The following is a 23,656-nucleotide window of genomic DNA, read 5'->3' as shown; positions in this document are numbered from 1 at the left end:
TTCCACAAAATTTTATTTGCTATCGACTAGTTTTGACGGCTATAGCGTCATTATCAAGAAAAGTCTATCAAGAAAAGTCTGTCGTCATTATCAAGACAGACTTTTCTTGATAATGACGCCATCGCCATCGAAAGTTTGTGGAACAGTACTGGTTTTTTTGCTTCACCATGAATAATTATCTCATTGTTCCACCAAGCCAGGTGATTTCATTTGTCACAAATATGTTGTTGAAGCTTGTTAGTACTCAATCCATTTATTATTTTATCTTTTGAGGCCGGTCGAAATATGGTCACTGACGGAAAGAAATGGGTGCTAAACGGAAATTCAATATGGACGCCTTCTTTCTGTAAATCATATGATATATATATATATATGACATTATATATTGAATTTCCCTCCATTTTAAAATATGCTGATTCTCAATATTTGTTCTTTTCTATCAAGGTCACTCGAGAAATTGAACAAAATTACATTCTGGACTCCATACATCTCATTGGAGCTATATGGCTACGGATCATTCTGAAGAAACAAATACATTTAACATCAAAATATTTCACCGGATTACTAAAGACGGCCATGGGACCAACGTCCCTAAATATCTTCACAACCGCAAGCAGAAAGTTTTCTGGGGGGAAATGAGTTAGTTAAGCTCAAAGATGAATAATTTCGGACAATTATAATCGCGCATTTTCGTCCAACCTTAATTATTCAATATCCTTAAAATTCAGGGTATTAAATAAAATGTCGAAAAGCCCGGAGAGCCACGAAAAACCTTTTTTTATGGTAACTGTAAAGCACAACCGAAGAAATGTTTGCGTTGGCATAGCTCAGTAACTAAGGAGTTTCAACTCGATGCTTACGGACAAAAAAATTATTAAAAATTTTCTACCCTAATACCACCTGAAGTATTGCACATTCCGTTACCTCCACTTCAAAAATGCTCAAAAATCGCCCAACGAATCAAATCCACCCATCCCCCAATCCCCAAACAACACGAAATCCCCCAACAACACGAATGCGCTCAGCTGACGGTGTCCGGAGCATAAACATTCATCTCCTATTCTCCAAGCTTGGAGGTGAGCGTTTATACTCCGGACACTGCCAGCTGAGCGGATTCGTATTGTTGGGCTACTAGATCAGCAGATTTGATTCGGAGGGCGATTGTTGAGCGTTTGTGCAGTGGATATATCGGTATATAATAAAAATATTATATGAGTAGATAAACAAGACGCTTTTTCTAAAACCGGTATTATATGCACAAAAAAGTAAAAAAATTAGCTTTTCATCACTCCGTGAAATGAGCGTGGAAAATGAATAGGTTTATTTAAATTGAGTACGAAAGAACCTGATAGGTGAGCAAATATTAATTTCTAAAGCTTGTGCAGAGCGTTTGTGCAGTGGAGGTATCGATTCTTCCTGAAACTCAGATGTCTATGTTGAAGAAAGAGAGCGACTTTTGATCGACCGAATTCTTAAGGAGAAAAATATTTATTTTATTTTGTTCTCAAACCAACTAATACAGCTCATATTGGCCATTTTACATCGGGGTATTAAATTAACTTTACAAGAACAACCATGCCCTGGACAGGGGAAACCTACCCAGGCGGGACTCGAACCCGCGACCTCTTGTTCGGCAAGCTAGGCGACATTACCCCGCCGCCACCGAGGCCGACAATTCCCGCTACCACTTCTCCCTCACACACTGACTGTGGTCAGTAGAGCGATGAAATTCGAACTCGGTTTCGAAAACAAAAGCTTTTCTTCAGCACTGGACGATTAGTGAGCGTTAGAGCAGCAAACGGCTCCCGATACGAGGATGAACGATCACATGGGGTGAACGCTTTCCTTTATCACTCTAAGTGTATTAGTGCATTCCTTAACGCCGCGCCGTTTTGCTCGGAGCACGTAATTGAGCGGTTTATAACTGCAACATGGTGTGCAATTGCGCGAATACACGAAAGAAATTACAAAAAAGGCTCTTTTCCATTTCATGTCCATGCATTCTCTCGCATGGTTTTAGCAATTCACCGCGTTAACACAATGCAATAGTGTGGTTTCCTATTTTTTTATGACCTGAATTGAAAGATTATTACTCTTGGAGTACGTATTTCACGTGTCATCACAATACCCTCGAGACGAAGATATAATCTAAACAATGGTGCCACCCGACGTCTCCAACACCGGAAAAGGTCAAACAAACTCGGTCAGCCAAGAAGTGCATTGCAACAGCGTAACACTGAAAATTACTTCGATCTTTAGGTGCGCGGAAAAGATAATAACATACAACAATAGAGAGGGTGAAATTTTGCTAAAGAGACCAATCAGCGTAGTGAAGATCAAGGGATGACTCTATATGTAAAATCTAGAGAAATAAGGGGATCGGTGGTGTGGAGGTTAGAGCGTTGGCTTCCCACTCCGTCGGCTCAGGTTCAAATCCCGGCGGTGGCAGAGAATTTTCAGAGACTGCCCTATCCCTGCTTGAGTGTTATGTGGAGGACATTTCAAGCGCAACACTCCGTCCGTCGGATGGGACGTTAAGCCGTGGTCCCCTTGGCGCCTTTCGTTAAGAGCAGGCTAATGCCGACGCCGGGTTTCTCTCCACCCTTCCTTCCGTACCCTCCCCTATGGCGCAAATGACCTCAGCTTTATTCGCTTGCCAGTCGGTCGCCTCCTCCAAATATCACTCCAACAAGAGAAAATGAGGACAAACCCTAAAAAAAAAGCACCCTGCGCGACCGTTGGCCAACGACTTAATCAACACAGACCATAAAATAATAAAAATAAAGCAAATATTTTTTTTAATCTGAGACACACCGCACATATTTGCATCGTGAACGTACGAAATCAGTTTCTTGAATCTCTAACTGGGAACTTGCGGCGGTTCATTTCGCGATTCTGCGATACTAACTTGTTGACAAATGAACCAATTTTATCGAAAGAGGAGAAATTCTCCCTTATTTCCTTATCTGTCTCCATACCTGTGGGAAAAATGGAGTCACTGAACGATAAGACAACACGACATCAAAGAAACTTTCTCATTGTTCTCTCTCTCCTTTCATTGAATCGTTACGGTCTGTTTGTCGACGCTATTGGACGACAGCAAGAGGCATTCCGAGTCTCCACAGATCGACAATTTTCGCGTCTTACGCTTTTCATTCGATCCAACTCGAAAGTCTCAAAGGGGAGGATTGGGGAGCACTAAACCGAACCAGCTCAAAAGCCATTGCGTCAAGCTTGCATAATGAACCGTGGAAAACTTACACTTTCCAAAGTGCCGCCACAGTTTCTATACGACTTTTCCCTCCCTTGCCCATGTTGAAAGTGTCTCGAAATGAGTGAAATGCGATCCAAGCTGTATCATTCTTCAAATTTCCGCAAGTCGTTAAACTGTAATACAATTTTCTACAATATGGTGGTTCCCTATATTTTTTTATTGGCTAAATCGAAAGATTATTGCTCCTTGAGTACGTTTTTCACGCTTGTAGATTTTTTAATGACGGTATATATTTTTCGCGATTAAATGAAAAGTGAAAATTTTCAAGCGCGCGAGAACGCGACGGCTAAATATGAATGCAGGGAAAACCCCGTGTGACGTCATTCTGGTTCCCGCTGTCGCCGTGTTAGGTGACCTTGGGGCGAGGCTTTGATCGCTGATACGACGCAGGCTTCTCGCAGGTAGCGGAGTACCCTGCTAGCAGGTAGCGCTTGGCTTAAATAAGGATTATTAATACCATATCAAACGAAGAAAACTTTCCGACCTTAGCCAGTTTTGATAGGTGATCAATAAGACATGTTTCCCTGTGCTCTGTGCCTCATGCATGCATTGGTAATCTCAGACGATGTAAAACTCTTATCTAATGGTAGAGAAACTAGGTCCCTGTGACGAAACGTGGAGTGTCATCGCGCCAATCTGGCCTTTTTCAAATGAGATTAAAATTGACCATTAACATTCGTCTAAACCGGGATTTCTAAAACCAAATAATTTGTATATTATGATTACACTAATGGTGGGTAACGAATCGCAATCAATGCCTTTCGTTTTCTTCGATGAAGGAAACTACCCTATTTTATAAAGCATTTTATTTTAGAAAAAAAAATTCTTATCTGTGGCAAAACTTAAAATTCTGGCTGGAAAACAAATGAACTAATTAATCTTGATTGTATTACTTAAAAATTGGTTCGCTGAATACTGGTATATTTGCGCAATATGGATGGATATTCACTTGTAAATTTATAGAATGCTCATATGAGACTGAAAAGCCTCCGCGTATGTGACAAATTTTTGTTTAATATTCTGTGTTGGGATTACGAAATAAAATGTTTTCTAAGAATTGTTCCGCAGAGTAAGATACTTGAAGGTAATGGTAACTTTTCTAAGCTCCACGAAGCGGATATTGTCTTTCGTATGAAAATGTAATCATGATGAAAAGTAAAAATACTTTTTAATTCCACATGAATTTATTTAAGAAAGACCTAGGTTTAGACGTGGTACGTCATCATCTGATACATTTAAATGGAAGACCTCTTACATTCAAATGCACCAGATAATGACGCCCCACACCGAAACATAGGTCGTTCTTCAATAAGCTCATGTGGGATTACAAAGGTTTTTTTTCACTTTTCATTGTGTTATGTCGATTCCCTGACGTCACGCCCGAGACAATGAAAATATAAAAGGCGAAATTTTATTGGCATTACATCGGTGGAGGTCACAAATGCTGAAAGCATCCACTGATGCCTTCGTTGAGATGGGAGCAAGAGTGATAACTTCTATTATGCAACGCAACACTTTATTTTCACCGAGAGATTACCGCAGTCGTGCGCAATGGCATAGCGGTGCGCATGAAAAACTACGATACGAAAGGGAAATCCCAATTGGCTTATGGCCGTCCGTCGCAGTCCCGAACAGAGAGAAAATCTCCACAATGGGGAACTAATGACTTCCTCCAAACAAATATATCTGCACGAGTCTCGTTCAAACTTCATTACAAGGACATTAACGAAGTCTCTTGGCCTTGTTTTTCATACAAAAAAGCCTATCTTTCAGCCTGTCAGCCTTAAGCCCGTTGACAACACAATTTGACTTGAGAGTCACATCATTTTAAGCGCCGCATGCACGTTACAGCCGCATCGGTGAACCAAGTTCACCCCAATAAGCTATTTAACAGTACCTTTAATTTTTTTTCTCATCTTTGTTCGTTGTGTGTGAAGTTTGCTGTTTGTAATGTCATTGAGGCATCGAGAGATAAATTGAGACTGTTGGTGTGTTCACATTATTATCAGAGAGATTAAACTTTATCACGTTTTTAGAGATTTTATGATATTTTGTCCCTTTTTTTCTTTTCCTTAAATTAGTTTATCTTTTTTCATTGCAAGCAGAAATTTTTTATCATATTGATTTATTTTTGCCTTTTCTTTTAATTATTTTGTTTACATATTCTTTTTTATGGCTGGGCATATTCCAACAATTAATTCAAAACGCAAAAACATGAACACTAGAAGAAGGAAAGACAGGATATACCCAAGGAAGAGCTGTTATAACAGGCAGTGTATATTTTGTTGGACTTTAAGGTTCATAACATCCAGACCTATGAGTGAAATATGAAGGATATTTTTTTTTTCGATGTCCCATCGGTCATGAAATTAAAACCACAGAGAAACTTTTAAATGTATTTTTGCAACATTTATCCACACCATTCAGCTAATTTTCTTCATAATCGCCTTTCCGACTGTCGCGAGGACATTGTTGCCGCGTCGGCGTCACCCGATCCGCTGCGCCGTCTGAGGGCGGCGTAGGATAAAATGTTGCGGAAAGCATATACCGCATATACTGTTGCGAGGGACATAGTATGTTGCATCGGCGACGGCCGACCCACCGTCTGGAGGGGTATATAAACCCTGTGAGTCCCTCGCTCACCCCCCACTCGTTCCGGGCCTTAGAGTCAACCGGATCGGTTCGCCTGTGTCACCGCTGCCCAGCGCAGACCGACGGCCGACCTGAGCTCTCCTAAGTGTCTCCTCATCCCGGATCGGCTCGCCTGTGCCACCGCTGCCCAGCGCAGACCGACGGCCGACTCGACCTGATAGACCCAGCCTTCTGGGCTTGCATTGTGAGTGTGCCCCAAAACTGTGTCCTTATAATATTTGTGATTTCTCTGTACTTATGATTATTGTCATATTAAAACTGCCAAAAGTAACACCAACTGCTTCCTGCTCATTGAACCCTTCTATTTCCCGTGCGACACGACTAAGATATTTAACGTGGCATGATAGCAATTTTTCAATACCCCCGTCATAGTAGGTAGCCGCCTCTGCTATCTGCAAATTCTCTATTCTGATCTCTACTGCCTGCAGCTCGTTGTCCGTGCCGTTAACACTGTGCTTACTTAAAGTGCGTTAACACTGAGTAACATGGAGGATAGAAGTAAGGAAACATTCATCAGATGCTACATATGGAGTATGTTTCTCTATGGAAGCGAGGCTTGGACGTTGACAGCAGCAGAGAAGTCAAGAGTGGAAGCATTCGAAATGTGGTGCTACCGAAGAATGATGAAGATAAAATGGATTGACCGTGTGAGTAGCCATGAAGTGCTAAGGAGAGTAGGAGAAAAGAGAAGCCTCCTAAAAACATTAAGCAGAAGAAGGGACCACTTAGTTGGCCACATTTTGTGGCACGATGGTCTGATGAAGACAATCGTTGAAGGACAAGTGGAAGGGAAAAAGGGCAAGGGACGGCCCCGAATGAGTTATACAGGACAGGTTATAAGGGATGTAAAAGAGAATAAATATGTAGCTATGAAGAGATTAGCGGATAGGAGAGAGAAATGGAGAGCTGCGTCAAACCAATCTTAGGATTGTTGACTGATGATGATGATGAACATGGAGGAAGAGTTCTCGGGTTTCCAGCCGGGTCCAAGGGTTTTTCTGCACCGACGTTTCGAAACCCGAGAACTCTTCCTCCAGTCTATTCGCCGGGAAAACCTTAGATCCTTCACATTGAGTAACATGTTGCACCTATAAAAATTTACATATAAGATGTTTTACGAAAAAGTTACAAATCTGAGTGTTAGTTACAAATGTTACATGTAGAATTGTATCCTGGTTTGTAGCATTTGTTCCTGGTTACGCCCTTGCCTGTTGCTGTATGCTATAATTTTGCTAAGGAGAACCACTGCAGTAAATAAACAGGAATAAATTGTGGCTTGCCATTTTTTGTCTCCTGTTTTGTGGGCAGAATGTTTTTGGTACGTTTTTGCGCATTTTTTGCCCTCAACTTAACGCAATGTCTCACTGCGGCGCTGAGAGCAAGTCTTAAATGTGCGTGCAAAGATTCTCAAAAGCACCAAACCCCATACCTGTACCACTTGGTACGACTCAGATAGGCCCTAAAGTTTGACTGCGCAAAATGCAGACAGACTGACACGCAACGAACTTAATATGTATAAATGGACCTTGTCCCCGGGCGGTGCAGAGGAAGTGGAATGCAGCGGTATCCATCCAGCGAAATCGGCCATATCTCGTCGACCTTAATGGGTACGGTCGACCAATACTGAAATAGCAGGAGAAAGGAATAGTTTGGGAAAGGAGGTAGTTAAGTTTTGTTTCAGCAAGTTATGCCTTCTCATTTCCTCATAGAAATATTCGCCTACGGCGTTCATGGATCGAACTCGTACGAGAAAAACAAACAACTGAAAATATAACTGGGAAATATATATATATTTTTGTTTTTTGGAAGAATCATAGCCCAATGTTTATTTATAGACGAATAATCAGTTTAAAGAGAGCATCGGCCCATGTAAATTATGATAGACAAGAAAAAATATTCCTTGAATAATATTAATATATTCAGCCAAAGATATCATTGTTGTTAATGTTGGCACATGCCCTTTTTTTCCAATTTTTATAAATCTATGCATGGAAGATTGTTATATAATTATGGTAACCTAAACACTGATCCTTCTTGGTTACCTTAAGCTCCTTGTATTTTGTATATGTCTTTGCCTGTAATTAATGATGAGTAATAAGCATAATTCATTTATATTTTATTTCAATAAAAACAGCTATGAACGGTTTGAACAATCATTCAAACACCACACAGGAGCGTCGGCTTCGTATATGTGTACCAATTTCCTTCACTTTCCGCTTCAGCCAAGAAAAATCTTTCCATAATTCATTCTCTGGGAATTTGTATTTGAAAATCCGCTGTTATATGCAAATTCTAGCAGCAATATTTGTCTGAGAAAGTCCATCGTTTTAGTACACGACCAATGTTAAAATTAATGCCATAATATAAACGTCGTTCTGGTATAACGTTCGTTATACCTTCCATCTATTGGGTAATTTTATATTTACTGAATTCCTCGATCAGACTAGTAAAACAACCATATAAGAAAATAAAACTGGGATATAGTTTCGTAATGTATCCCAAAAGAACCACAGCCTAATGACAACTGTTGTAAACGGTTAGAACACTTATACGAACACCACACACGAGCAACGGCTTCGACATACCTCTTGGTATTGTGCAGTGCAACCTTTCGTCACAGCCACTAGGGGTCGCACCAACAGTTTCACAATACGCCATCGCAGCTAAAGGTCTCGCGGAGGTTGAGATGAGATTACCTGGAAACGATCCGACAACAATGAATACGTCACGGAGGTAAGATCGCAAAGTGAATTTCATCGTATTTTGAATCGGTATTTATCTACAGACGTGTAATCTGTTTAAGCACGGGCATCAGCCCGTGTAAAAGTTTATAGGCAAAAAAAATATTCCCTAAAAAAATATATACGTCTACATGCTACCCTGCAAGAAACTTGAAAAGGCGTGTGGCGGGGGTGTTAGGACACCAGGCGATCTTTTATTTTTCTGATATTAAAAAAAATATCGTAATTAATGTGGAGGTATTCGTAGAGATGCTGCAGGGCGTTTCAAAAAGAGCTATGGAAAGACATATGATAGGTACAATAGTTACATACTCATATTTCGAGGTATGGACGACCAGGTGCTTTAACGACTGTCTCTAGCTGCTATCTACCGCCACCGAGTGTTTTCGGGACGAGTTGATTTCGGAAGAGGATGCGGGCAGGAGATACAAGCATACAAAAATAGTGGAAAGCTGATATACGGTGTTCCATAAAAAAAAGTCACTCCACAAAATAAAGCGTGGTTAGACTGTCATTCCACGCTAACTATTATGAACGAATTAATGCTGCTATTGAAATCGGAATGCTATAAATAAATGAAAGTTGTTCCCAAGATTAAATCGTTTCATATCTAAATTAGTTAGCACCAGACACGAGTAATCAATAACACTTTACCTACAGAAATTTAGAATAAGACTCATCAATTCCAACCACGTACACACTGTCTCAGCAAGTTAGTCTTCTTCGAGTTTTTTCAATGCATTTTTTTCTTCTACTGTTTAAATGGTCGAATAATGAAAATGTTTATTGTTGCAATATTATGTGTAAAAACACAAGTTAATGAAAAAAGAAATAAAATAATATATAACCACAACATCATAAAAACTGCAACTTGCAATGAAAAACATTAACAGTAATCGAAAAAATATATATGGTCTGTTGGCTTCAAAAAGCAAAAAACAAATATTTGGTATGTTTAATACTTTCCTATATTGCCATAAAAATTGTCGTTCAGATTCGTTTTCAAATTGATAATTCTTAAGTTTCTGCCAACACAAACAAAACACAATTACACAACACATACAGATGCGCCCAATAATTGTTGTATTGTTAACTGGCTGGTTGGGGTGAACATCGTTTGTAGGGAAAGCTTTCAACGGACTTGCGTCGCGACTAAAAATGCGAATCGTTTAGTAGGAGTTAAAACAATTGGAAAGGTTCTAGCTATTTTTTTTAAATTGAGTGAATCAGCGTAGCCAGCGGCTTCAAGGGATTAACAATTGGATATTTAAATATAAATTTAATAGTTACATCACTGGGAATAATCTATAAAAAGAACTTCAACCGAAAACTAAATGGGTGCAGACCCAATAAGCTCATACTTAGGATGGCAAGTGAATCGAAACGAAAATGTTTCGTTTCGACCCGGAGGGAAACGATAATACGAGGCTTAGGTTTAGTTTCGTTCCCGCACGAAATTTAAATAACCAAGCAGTTTAGCTTCGACCTGGGACGAAACTTAACTCCCGGAAATGAAACTAAATTAAACAAAACTCCGCTGCTCATCGTTAAGTTGCGATCTCAAAAGTTAAGTGGAGGGGGATAAAATAGTATAGTTTCGACCCATTACGTTTGACATACGTGTGAAGAGGTTCAGGCATTGAGCTCAAAAATCGAATGATCTGTTTGAACCGTTCTCCTATTAGTGGTAAAAATATGAGTGACTCATGCATCTCAGGCGTCAGGCCAAACCTCTACTTCATTCAACCATATTTCGTACACGGCATGTGGGTCGAAACTCAAAACTAAATCGTTCGAAGGTGAAGCACGTGGTCCTTCGGTGCGAAACATAATCTGCGTTTCGTTTTGTCCCATAGTTTTACTTTAGTTTCGGCCCGAATTAGTTTTCACTCCGATTTCGTTTCGACCCTGAGTTTAACTCCCCGGGTCAAAATCCATTTCGTTTCGCTCCCGGGAGCGAAACTATTGAAATTTTACGGGTTTTGAGTTTTGTTTAGTTTCTCTTGCCAACCCTGTCTGTAACCCAACTCAAAGACAAAATTCATCGTGTACATAGCTGTGATTCCTCTTCCTCAATGAGGATGGGTATTCCCCTTATTTCGAGTAATAGTGATACATTTTGAAAAAATAATAAGAAGGAAAATGAATGGGCCGGAGTTTATCCCCTTTCTTGCTTGTTAAGATAACTCCGGCGCAGTACTATTCATCTAAAAGGAGCCACGCGACTCGGAAACGGATGTCTCACTTCGTGTTCCACAGACGCCGCTCCCGATAACAGACAAACGCATCGCAGTCCCTTCATTGTGAATGACAAATGGGCGAAAATAGACTGAAATGAACCGGGCCGGTTCTAGGCGTGAGCAACGAAAACAAAAGACTTCTATATTTATTTTTTGCCTATTTTATTAGAGCTATAGGGTAACTGGAGGAAATTTAAACTTCGTAAACCTGAGTGTGTGAGGACCAGAGACCTACGCGGAAATTTGTTCCCTTGGAATATCTTCTAGATGAGTGAGTTAAGCCTGCATATCCGTGTGAGTGTTCTTCGTGGACGATTACTCGGGATTTCCACCTGGAGAGTTTCTCTATTACGACCGACGCACAGTGGGGACAAATTCGGAGAAAGTCGGCAAAATACCAGAGACTTGTCCGATTTGCATCAAAATTCATACGATGGGATATTATGAACTGAGTTTTAGGAATATATAATAAAATTCTATGAAACAAATGTGGAAAATTTAAAAATAAATTTTAAAAAATGTTATAAATAATTTTTTTATTTCCAGGCATGTCATTTTTCAAAAAAATTCCCGGACATAAATCTCAAACTCACTCAAAATCGGAGATTCGATCCGATTGGTTGGTATGGATAGGTGAGGGTAGAGATCATCCCAGACTAAGCTACAGACGAGTGAATGTCACGCATTCAGAATGGGAGGGCTGCTCCTTTTCCTGGGTCACCTAGCACTTAAAGAGAATATTTGTTTTGGGGTGCCAGAAGACTTCAACCCGAATTTGAAACAGCAAGGTCAGCCAGCAAGCGCTCAAACCACTTCGCTACCACACTCCCCTGATGTCAAAGTAACTGAAAGATTGTCATGAAGCACAATTTTGGCTTTTACTTCCTCTAGTTTCATTAGATAACCGCGCCGAAGCCGCGAATATCGTGCTGTGTCGATGATCCTTGGCTCACCCCAACTAGTTAGTTTAAAATAAATAATTTAAAAGGTAGCGAATGTGTATCGCTGTTGGTGTAAAGTCTTGTGTGTGTGAAATAGAAACTTAAAACTAGAATTTTTTTACACATTACAACAAAAATTCAGAACAGTAGCCAAAACTTTTTTCTTTTTATTGAATATTTTCTATTATTTTTTGAGTTACTATTCCGGTAATTAGTATTTTTTTATCTTTTTAAACATTTTTTAATTCGAGGAATCATCAACAATTTGTTGTATATTATATTTTTTCTATTTCCAATTCTTTTCATTTTTATTATTGTTATTCTTTTTATTTTGTTATTGTTATTCTTTTCATTTTATTATTGTTATTCTTATTATTGTTTTACTTTTAATTATGTAATGAATTGAACCATAATTTGATAGAAACCTTTGACTAGAAGGAGGTAAAGATAGCCACTCATTATTATGAGCTTGGTCTATGCCCGGCATGCAAGCGTGCGTCTGATTAAGGCTGGGATGAGTGGTGCATGATTGGCGCGGAATCACCCCGTGTCCTACACCGTGGTGGTGGCTTGCACGGTACCTCGCAACTACATCTACGATACATGCATATGTAGATAATATGCACAAAAATCTCTATAAAATATGATTCCATTAGTTTTCATGGGATTTTCATTAAAAATTAATTCCTAGTCTCGATGATAGGAAGGAATCAGTCGGTCGTACGGGATAAGCCTGACTTTTCTAATCTCTTTCAATTACATACGGCGTCAGCACCATTTCGGCTCAGTCAGCATCAAGCTGATCGCGCCACGCAACAATCGTAACCTTGGCATGCACGGGATGCAACTGCTGCTATTTAAGAGGCGTAGACGATCAGAGACAACATATAATATCATGACCGAGCTCTGTGAAGTCAGGCAATTATACCTATTCGTTTATTTTTATTTATTTATTTTCAAACCACCGAATACAGCTCATATTGGCCGTTTTACATCGGGGTATTCAACAACTTTAACAAGTACACGTACACGAACAACCATGCCCTGGACAGGGGAAACCTACCCAGGCGGGACTCGAACCCGCGACCACTTGTTTGGCGGACGAGGACGTTACCCCGCCGCCACAGAGGCCTGCAAATTCGTTATACTTCATTGGCAAAATTATTGCACGAGGGAAATAACTACCTCTTCATTCACGAAGTAGCGTGCAAGCCACTACCAGAGTGTGTGGCATGGGATGTCTCCCCACCAGACGCGTAACACTCATCCTAGCCTTCATCAGACACGCCCTCGCTAGCCGGATAAGACGATTTGCTAAAATTTTCAATTTCGGCCTACTTTATTTCATTCTACCTAAAAATCCTATTATCTTCCTTCCTCCCCATTGTTTACCCAACATTCTTCGCTCTAACACTGTTTTCAACATCCCCAACCCGCTTAATACTCGCTCCATCCATACCCTCTGTCTCCTTTGTCAGTGGCGTAGCCAGGGGGTCCGGACCCCCCCACCGAAATATAAAAACACAATTATTTTCCTTCATAAAAAACATTTAAAATCGTGAATTTACGATAGATTTATTTGACAAATGAAGTTTTTTCGATTATTAACCATGCTAAAATTGGTTTAAAAACCTCTACTTATGACCCTGTATTTAAAATATTTTCCCCCTGATTTTGGACTCCATCTTCAGGGCTGAGTGACTTGTCGGCAGCCATGAAGGAGATTACCCGGTGGAGAACTCGAATAGCCTTCACTAACTCCAGATGAGACTTTTCAATTACCTTTTCTTTAACATCTTACATGACGATCCCGTCACAAGCACCTTTCTGTTCACGAACGCCTCCTGTGCAAATTCAATTCTCTTCCTGATATCCTTACTGTTGTATCCGTTTCCATCTAATATGATGCCCAAATAGATGAATTGTTACCTGCTCAAGTTTTTTCCCGCCTAATTTTATCTTGAGTCTCACATTTCTAGCACGCCATGCTTTACAGAACCGCATAATTTTGGTATTTTTGTGAATAACTAAATAAAAGAGTGGCTAAAAAAATAAAATGAATTACAAGTATTGTATTGTAGCCCAGTAAAAACTCTATTGACACTAACTCAAATGCTTACGTAGGAGAAATTACACTGACCATTTCTTTAAACTCTTACATAACGATCCACTCATAAGCTCCTTCCTGTTCACGAACGACTCCTTTGCTAAAGTCTGAATCACACGGTCATTTTTTTCAACATTTCCGAGTGATCACTCCAGCGATAGCAATCACTCGCAAATGATCGTCGCCGGCAATTGTTTCTCGCGATCACTCTAATGATGAGGATTCCCATCACTTTTTTCGTCACCCAACTGGTCGCTTTTTTCCGTCACTGAAACCGTCACTAAAACTCCATATCAGCATATCACAACGCATGCCCGTATGGAGCGATTGCAGCGCAACGTTCGACAATCGTGGGAACGACATAGGTAAACATAAACACGATGTATTTTCGTGGTGTGGGCCTATGACAACAAGCTGTGTAAATAATGCGAAAAGCGACGGCGGGAGGGACCGGTGATTCATAAAAATGATCATTCGAGCGATCACTTTTCCGGTCCTGAAAAGCAATCGCTCGAGTGATCCCTAAGATGGACGACTCAAATGATAGTGTGATTAAGGCTTAACGTAATTCTCTTCTCGATGTTAACAATTCCGGACCGCAGAAATCTCCGCTCACAGTACGACTTAAGTACAAATTAGATTCCTTTTCCTATGCTTTCATTGCAATTGAGTACATTTTAGTACAACTCTGTAGGCTGTTTTACACGGTGCACGGAATTGCGCAGGTTAGAACTGCATTAATTTCTAAAATGGCGTGGAATTGCGCGAATGCATGAACCAAATTAGAACGGGCTATTTTGCCATCTCACATTCACGCATTCTCGCATGTATTCTAGCAATTCTCCACTTACACGACGCAATTTTGACTGCGCCTTCGTACTCACGTCAGATTGTGCAAGTACGTGCCCCGTGTAAAACGGCCTTATGACTACGCAACAATGCAGGAGCAGTGTGTTCCCGCCCGCGCGCTCTTTCCACTACGTATCACGTACGATTGTCGCGGCGGCAACTCGTGGCAAGTGGTCGAGGAAGAGATTGTTGGGCAGGGAGGGGAGGGAAGAGAGAAAGGGAAGTAGGGGAGGTAAAGAGAGCGATTACGGAGAGAGGGGAGGGGGAGTAGCGGAGGCCTTTTTCCACTGGCAAACCAAGAACTTGAGCGACTCCACAAGCCAGTCTCCATTTTCCGGACGTTTGCAGTGGTACGAAGTGGTAGTGCCCCTTCTCTCTCTGCTAGGTTGTGTACAAGAGCTCAGAAGAGATAGTTCACTCATAACAGTTATCATTAAGTGCTGAGTGCTTTAGTGCGAGGATTGGACCCGGAATTGAAAGTATTGGTGACCACGAAGCCCACAGAACCAAACCTCATCAGCCTCTGACCTTCCTGCCATCTCAAGATGACCCGAGACAGGGTGAGTTATGATGGGCCACCAATTTCTACGCCGGTCGCGCGTCGACTTTTTTTTCTTGTCGCATTGTCAGCGTAAAAGGCTACTCCAAGCCTCTGATACACCATTCGCCTCCCCCTCTCACCAAGGCAACGAGATAAACACGCGGTTATATCTGATCTTTTACACGAGACGACACACGCGTGTCACAATAATCTTTAGCTTGTCTATAAGAGAGGAGAACGTCTTCAAGGAGGTAGGTTCGCACGATACAAAAATATTTTTTTTCACCTAAGTTGTTTGAATAAAAGGATTTGACATTTGGGCGACATATCTCGATGGCAAAAAGCAAAGTAAGGGATCAAAATGTTCGCTGGCGTAGCCGGGGGCGGGGGTTTTCGGGTGGACCGGAACCCCCTCCCCCCCCCCCCCCCCCCGAAATATAAAAACACCCTCATTTTCCTTCCTAAAAGAAAACAAAATATTGAAAAATCATGAATTTACAATTTTTTTGACAAATTAAGTTTTTTCGATTGTGAAAAGTGTTAAAATTAGTTACTTACAATTAGTACCCTATTTTTAACAAAATTTCCCCATGGTTTTGGACCCCGCCCCCCGAGCGAAATTCCTGGCTACGCCACTGACAATTTTGATAAGGGGTATTTCAAAGTGAATAGCGGGATTTTAACGCTGTCTAATATTTACTACACCAAACTTGCAGCTATAAAGCATACATGAAATTAAAGAGCAACTTAAATAGTTATTAGATAAAACCCTACAATTATTCAGTGAGTCCATCCGTCACAAGGCACACGCCAAGACGAAATGCGAGTTCTTCCCAAACGTAGATTAGTTTCTCACGAGTAATTATAGCAGCAACTGCCTCAATCCTGTTTCTTAATTCGGAAAGATCATGTGGTAATGCTAACGAATGCAGCTCACATTGAACACAAACATGTAAAACTGTCGGAGTTGCTCCTTCATTTGATGCATAATTTATATCTGTAAGTTCAGTTGAATAATAATTAGAGGGCATTATACCCCGCCATTCATTTTTAAATAACTGGTATGACTTTCAATTTAAATTTAATGTTTTTTCCTCCAGCTAATTTAGCTACCGACCGTAGCCCCATTTACATGATAATTACCTGTTATGACTCCAACGAAATCATTCATTTGTTAATAACTCAAAAGTATCGGGATTTTATTTTCATAATGACTCTTAGAGTAAAACGAGTTTTCGTCCGAAATTGCAGAAATTTCCCGCTGTAACCAAAATTTTTTAAAGCCTTCCCACACAGTTCAAAATATCCATTGGATGTCTAATGGATATCCATAATGTTCACCACATATCCATATTCATTGGAGATTTTTTATGTTTAAAAATTGGATATCCATGGCTGGATATCCCGTGAATAAGTATTGTGGAAATCCTCTGGATATTCACTGTATATCCAGTGAATGTCCACCTGATATCCAATGTCTACTGCATTTCCTCTGGATTCTCGATGGATATCCATCGGATTTCCACTGGATATCTCGTATATATCCATGGTGGTCTAGAAAAGGGAATTTAGATAAGTACTGGATATACATAAAACTTGTTGTGATATCCGATAGTAATCACGGATATTTAACATGGATATTCATTGTATACCCAATGGATATCTTTGTGCAGTCTGGTTAGATAAGGATCGCCTTATGGCCCTCCGTAAAAATGAGGAATCTTTGAACTCGAATGGATCGCGTACTCATATCCTCAGGCCATTCATCGCAATGCATTAAAAGAATTCGTTAGATGGTACGGAAGGATTAGTAACGATGAAACAAACAATTTTCCCTATTCAGCCATTTTCTTACAAGTGTGAAATTTAAAAAATAAAAGTTGTGCCCCCATGTGCTGTCCAAATAGTTGAATTGCCTCGCCTGCTTCAGCTTGTGACAACCTCATCTCATTCTGGGCCTAAAATTCCTTGCCTTTGATCCCATACGAAACCGCATTACTGTAGTCTTCATGAGATAAAAATTAATAATTAACATTCCTGCGTGAATCTTTCGAATACTGGCTAACCAAACCCTAATAATTTGCGTGCCTCATCGATTTCAATTCAACGTCGACGCTCCCTCTAACAGGTGGGCTTATAAAATATGGGAATTTTAGTTTTTTGACCAAAAAAAATTATTTATTCATCTGCATTAATGTTGTTGCCTTTAAAATAGTCCCCATTAGAATATTATGCACTTTTTGCTACGCTTCTCCCAATCCTCAAAACACTTCCAAAACTCGATATTTGAGATATCCTTTCGCTGTTTCAGCGATTCGCTTTTAATGCCATCTATTATTTCAAAAAGACGGCCTTTTGAGGTTCTCGTTATTTTTGGAAACAGAAAAGGTCGCAAAATAAAGCCATGCCTGGCGAATATGGAGGCTGGGACATCGTTACGGTATTGTTTTGGCCAAAATTTCACGCACTTGCGACGTGCAAGCCGAAAATCGCCGAGCTCAAAAAAACACTTCCAACCTTAGTGGGTGGCATATAAACAGCAAACAATGATTACGGCTGACAATTTTATCGCACTTCAGGGCCATGTATGGCAAAATAATTTTTAAAAATTGTCAATCGGACTCTCCAAACTCGCGAGAAATTTAAAAAATTAGTTCCCGCCATTTTCTGTACAAACTTTGTGCACTCCCGCCTTTCACACATATAAACCACGCCTCTCTCACCATGAATGCCTAACTTTGATCGAGTACACGACTTAATGCTGTGCTGATGTCTCCTATAATAATTCACGCATGAGTTTCTTTACTAACACGCTCAAATTTTCAAGTATTTCCGAGAAGGTAGGGTAGGGTTGAATAAAACTCTTAAATCCATTAGAATGCAGAGTATATATTTAAAAAACAATATTTCGTAAGAAGGCTGACCAAGCTTCCACGAGAAACTATTAGCATTAAAAAAAATACCAATGCTAATTCTCATCACGACAAGTAAATTGGATGTTCCAACCGAACTCAAAGGTTTACGTGCCAACGCCCGTGACGAAAAGCTTTCGAAAACATCACTTTTATTTTTTCCGTCCTTACCAGTGAGAAGTTAATGACGAAAAATAGTTTCAGGTTACTCGAGCATGAGCTTCAATCACAACACATCAACGACAATCAGGCGACATAAAAAGAGCTAATTGAGGGTTTGTACAGTATGTAGAGAGTATGAAACGTTATTAACAATGCAGGGTGGAGAAATATTTTTCACGATATTTTAACCCTGAATAGCTGATGCCAGTAGGAACTAAAATTACTGATGATGTTTAGGTTAGCCAGCAGCATACTATCTGATTCGCCAAAGGCGCTTGAAGAAAAGGGTGGTTTCCTTTTATTTTTTTATTGCCAAAATCGAAAGATTATTACTCCTGGAGTACAAATTTCACGCTTTTCGATTTTTAAATGACGATATCTATTTTTCGCGATTAAATGAAAAGTGAAAATTTTCAAGCGCGTGAAAACGCGACGGCTAATTATGAATGCTGGGAAAAGCCCGTGTGACGTCTGGCTGCTTCTGTGTGAGAAGTAAAGTGTTTTAGTGCCCTTCAGCCTAGACTTAAAATTGGTTACTAATTGTAAGTGGGAAATTAAGTAGGTCGAAAACGCACCATTTTTAAACAACAGGAACTTTGAGCCAAGCGCTCCGATTGGCCGCGAGTTTGTCCTGTTGCGTACATACCTTGGATACATTGCGATCTTCGGCAGGAAAAGCATGCGAAGACTCGAGTCGTCCAAAAATGGTGCGTTTTCGTCCTAAATATCATTAGAAATTTTGGTTCATACTGGCATCAGATATCCAAGATTAAAATGTCGAGACACAATTTTTCTCCAGCCAGTAGACACTACATGATTCACTGTCCTGCAATATAGGTAAACATACTGAATTCCTGATCTCTGTGTTCAACTTGGCTGTACTTGATTGCAGTGGCGCAGCGAGGGGGGGTTTTCGGGGTTAAACCTCCCCCACCAGAGCTCAGAGAAATTGTTAAGTTTAATCCATTTCACTTAATTGGATTAATATTACTCATAGAATAGTGTAAGTATTAATAAAATATCCATCAGAAAGCCGTCAAACTCACGATTTTGAACCATTTATCTTAAAAATGTTCTGGGGGAGGAACCCCGCACCTCCTGCTTACCCTGGTAGATACTACATGCCCCCAACCCCCAGTATTAGTTGCGCTTAAAACCTCCCCCCCTAACCTTAAATCATAGCCGCACCCCTGCTTGATTGATAGATTACTAACAGATCATCTGATCGTTCACCAGAAATAATCCAAAACACGATACTAAAAGCTTTCGTCGATAAAACATCAAGCATTATTTGTGGACGCAGAGTAACACAATAATTTTTTACTTACTGCAAAATATAGATATAAAAAATGTATTGATCCCAACAAGCAGCTCAAAGGAGCCAATTGAATGTTTTGATGATTAAAGATTTAAAAAAGCAATTCATCATAATAATATGGTAAACGACGGATCTAAATATAATTTTTCTTAAAGAAGAGGTTATAAATAATAAAAAATATACCTTAGTGCCAGTGAACAACATATGTATAGAAAAATAACGTTTAAATGCATGGGAGAAATACAAACATTATTGACAAACATCAGCAATGAACCAAAGCATTAAGCTATGAATGGAATATTTTCCCTCATTGGTCCAACGTGGATTTCTGGTAAATAGTTCACATTCCTGTCGTTATTTCAATTAATTAACACTTCATTACTGTCTACTTTCATAATTTATTCTCTCAGTCAACTCAACACTTCATTTTGTTACGTTCGTCTCTCTTGACTTCATATAAAAACACAACAAAGTACTATTCAAACATAAAATTGGTCGCTAAATAAAATAAAACTTTCAATAATATTCCTAAAGTTCTCCTAAAGTGAGGAGTATGTGCAATTGGCAGTGATGCAGCAAGAAATTTCGTTCGGGGGGGTCCAAAACCAGGGGGGATTTTTAATAACAGGCTACCAAGAAGAGGGTTTTTAACTAATTTTAACACTTTTCATAATCGCAAACAATTTCATTTGTTTAAGAAATATTTAGAAAATTCATGATTTATCAAATATTTTGTTTTCTTTTATGAAGGTAAATAATTGTGTTTTTACATTTCGGGGGGGGGGGGCGAATCCCCCGGACCTCTCCCCACTGGCTACGCCCATGGCAATTGGCTAAAATCGACATCGTTGACAGGCATACGAAAAGAAAAGGATATAAATATTCGTAACCTTTCGACAAATAAATACATTTTGTTTGCGTTGCGTCACCAAGGTCCTAACCCAACAATCGCTAGATATTCATCTAGCCTCAACATCAACAGTGACGACACTTCGCTGACAAGAAAGACAAACATTCCATTTCAGTTGAATCAAAGAGATAAGATCTGCGGAGTCTCAGAGTAAGATGATATCGAGTTATGGCTAAATACGGGGATCACTAGGTTCACGTTTCAAAATAAAAACCAAAATAGCCTTTGAACAACGGTAGAAATTACGGTTCTTTGATTCAGTTCATTTCGTTTGGTTCATGGCAATAATTCTGGCCTTTAAATCGTTCGCAATGAACGAAAGTATGACCAATAACAATTCTGTTGATTTAACCTAATATCCGAGTCTAAATCCATTCGTCGCTGAATCAAAAATCGCTGTGATTCAATCCATTCGGTCCATGAACTGCAGAGATATACTTCAAGGTGGTCTTAGGGGACTTGAAATAGACCACTACCAACTTCCTTTACTACGGAAAACTCGGTTAGGAACGGGAAGCCACAGCTTATTCGCCTTCATAATTTTCTACTCACATTCGAAAGTTCTTTTTGCCTGATTTGTAGCAAATTATGTACCAAAATATGAAATCCTCGAAAGCCGTGGTCAGAATCGAAGATGTTTTCCTTCATGCCCACATCTTGAACGCCTGCATCCTATCCTCATTCTCACTGATCAGCGTACGACGTTTCCGCGGTGCTAAGTGCCTCTCTCCACTACACTATCACACGACGACCTTCGAAGAGATTTTACCAGCAAATAACGGCTCCCTTGGCTAGAGCGATTCCGCCACGCCACGCCGAAATTTCCTCATTCTTTTGTCACTTTTCCCAGCCGATTGGCTGTCAATAGTGAGATTCTGAATTTTTTATTTCAATTTTCGTTATTCATGGATTAGTCACAGTGTGGCAGAAAGATATTTTAGGGGGAAGGGATATGTTAAGGGGAGGAGGGTGTATTTTGGAGTTTTGTGCTAGTCGGTATGCACACACTGAAAGAAAAAATTGGTTGTGGTATCCAAGAGTTGGATCCCACACCCAATTTAAATGGATGCTGGGGCGCCATCCAATTAGTTGGATGAGGCAGCCATTTTAAATGGCTGGGTAAGAGATGGCTGTGACAACCAAATCGTTGGATACCACAGCCAGCGTCGTTGCGTCTTATGCCCATCTATATTGGATGCCGCAGCTTTGCGAAATTGTTGCCGTAGCGTTTGATGAATGGGTAATATTTTAGCGGATATTATAATTATTATTACTAGTGACACCAGTTAAATATTGTATGTAGGTTATATAATAAAAGATAACAATGATATTTTAATATACGCCTTTATTAAAAAATGGAAGAAACTTTTTATAAAGAAATTTTAAAAAAACATACATATGCCAAAAGTACTCAAGAAAATTTTCCACATTTTTCCAAACAGAACATTCTACAATGCCAGATTTATCAATCCTGCCAAGACATCTTCATTATCATAGCTATCAATATTCCGTACACTTTCCTTCCTCTCCTGCAAATATGTGTGACTTGCTTTTGACTTTTACATCAATGACAGAAATAATTGGCTTTAAACTGTAGTAACAAAGTCCAATAAGTCATTTAACCCCAAATTATCTTCGAGAATTCCAAAGAGAGAAAAAAGAATTCTCTGCTTGCCAACCTCTGCATCAGCAGCAAATTGTATGCATAGGCATTTCCATACCTAAGCATACAATTTATGCCTTCCACAAGGATGTTAAAGACCTTAGAGTTTTTGTATTTTTTCTATTTGTACAATGAGAAAGGAGGGCTAAAAAGATATTTCCTAATAATGAGGTGTTTAGTGGCGAGACATAGAAGTATAAGTGCCCCTCACCTTCTAGCCGTCCTTTTACTAATTTCATGTTCATCAACTTAAAAAAATCTACATTATTCTCCACGCACTCCCCCTAACGGCAAAGGGACTTTTATCTTACATTTCCACTTGGGCATGATTTAAGTGGCTTCGAAGAGCTAATATGAGAGCGGGTATTCTAACTGCTTCCATCTGTGGCTAAATGTTTTCTACTTTTAATATCCGGAATTTATTTTCTTTTTCATCATGGCAACTATGACGAAGGCGTGACTACTTAAGACGTGATTGCTCCAGGCGTGGTCATTTATATCCGCATGGGACCTATGAGACCCATTAGTGTCTCGTGAGTTTACCACACATTAATATTAGGCTCTCAAGGAGATGGACCGTGATGTCTCTTGTTTACTTAGATGCATTTTTTTTACCTCAATTTCGTCCCTCAGCTGAATCAGTCTTAGCGGACCATGGCATTAGTGGACTATCTCTCTTGAATCCTCCTTCTAGTAACGGCAAGATTCTCGAGAAGAACGGAGTGAAATGAGTTCACACTCGATTTTCAAGGAATTAACTGTGCGTACTTTGGATTCAAGTGTCGAAGATGAAGTTTTTCAGTGCTTCTTGTACAATCAAATGGTTTGAAGTTGTGTGTGTTCCTTTTCGTTTTCTTTGAAAGTGTGGTTTAATAGGCAAAAGTTGTGCCCATTCTGTTCTCAGGTAGCCTGTTATATTTGTTTGCATTTTTAGACTCCCTATTTTATGTCACCTCTAGTTAATGTAATTCAAAAGAGTCCTTTTCTTTCTTAAGTGGAATATTTACCTCCTATAACTTCAGGGAGAAGTGAATAACATAATATATAACAACTTCCCAAAAACCCGGTCATTCCAACCCCTGTTTCGACATATACACAGTTCAACAGCCAAATATCGGGAATAGATATCAGGAAGATGAAAATTCTGCAAAATGTAAGTACAAATTTAATAAGTGGTAGTCCAAATTCCATGGTATAAATTTTGAATAATGATTAGAATGCTATAAACATTAGAGCTGGAGGTTTCACTAATTTTCCGATGTCTATCACATAAAATTACCCAAGATATTTTAAATACATCTAATTAATGTAATACTGGAGGCAACGTATGATCACGTGTAACGCAT

At 39.6% G+C, this 23,656-nt stretch overlaps 1 protein-coding gene across 2 annotated transcripts in view; it reads left to right on the top strand.

Moving 5' to 3' along the window:
* The window catches only part of LOC124168177, a 79,676-nt gene that overhangs the window by 18,966 nt on the left and 37,054 nt on the right, over positions 1-23,656 (top strand). The window contains exon 1 of one of the 2 annotated variants that reach the window (XM_046546302.1): positions 15,107-15,364. The exons of the other annotated variant lie outside the window; for it this stretch is intronic. Within the exon in view, the coding sequence (XP_046402258.1) occupies positions 15,350-15,364 (15 nt within the window). The 5' untranslated portion in view covers positions 15,107-15,349. Of the gene's footprint in view, positions 1-15,106; positions 15,365-23,656 lie in introns of those variants that run through there. 2 annotated transcript variants of the gene reach the window in all.

Source organism: Ischnura elegans, chromosome 11 (genome assembly GCF_921293095.1).
Source record: "Ischnura elegans chromosome 11, ioIscEleg1.1, whole genome shotgun sequence".
Taxonomy (NCBI): domain Eukaryota; kingdom Metazoa; phylum Arthropoda; class Insecta; order Odonata; family Coenagrionidae; genus Ischnura; species Ischnura elegans.
Note: the sequence above shows the minus strand (reverse complement) of the source record. Positions and strands in the feature narration are given on the sequence as shown.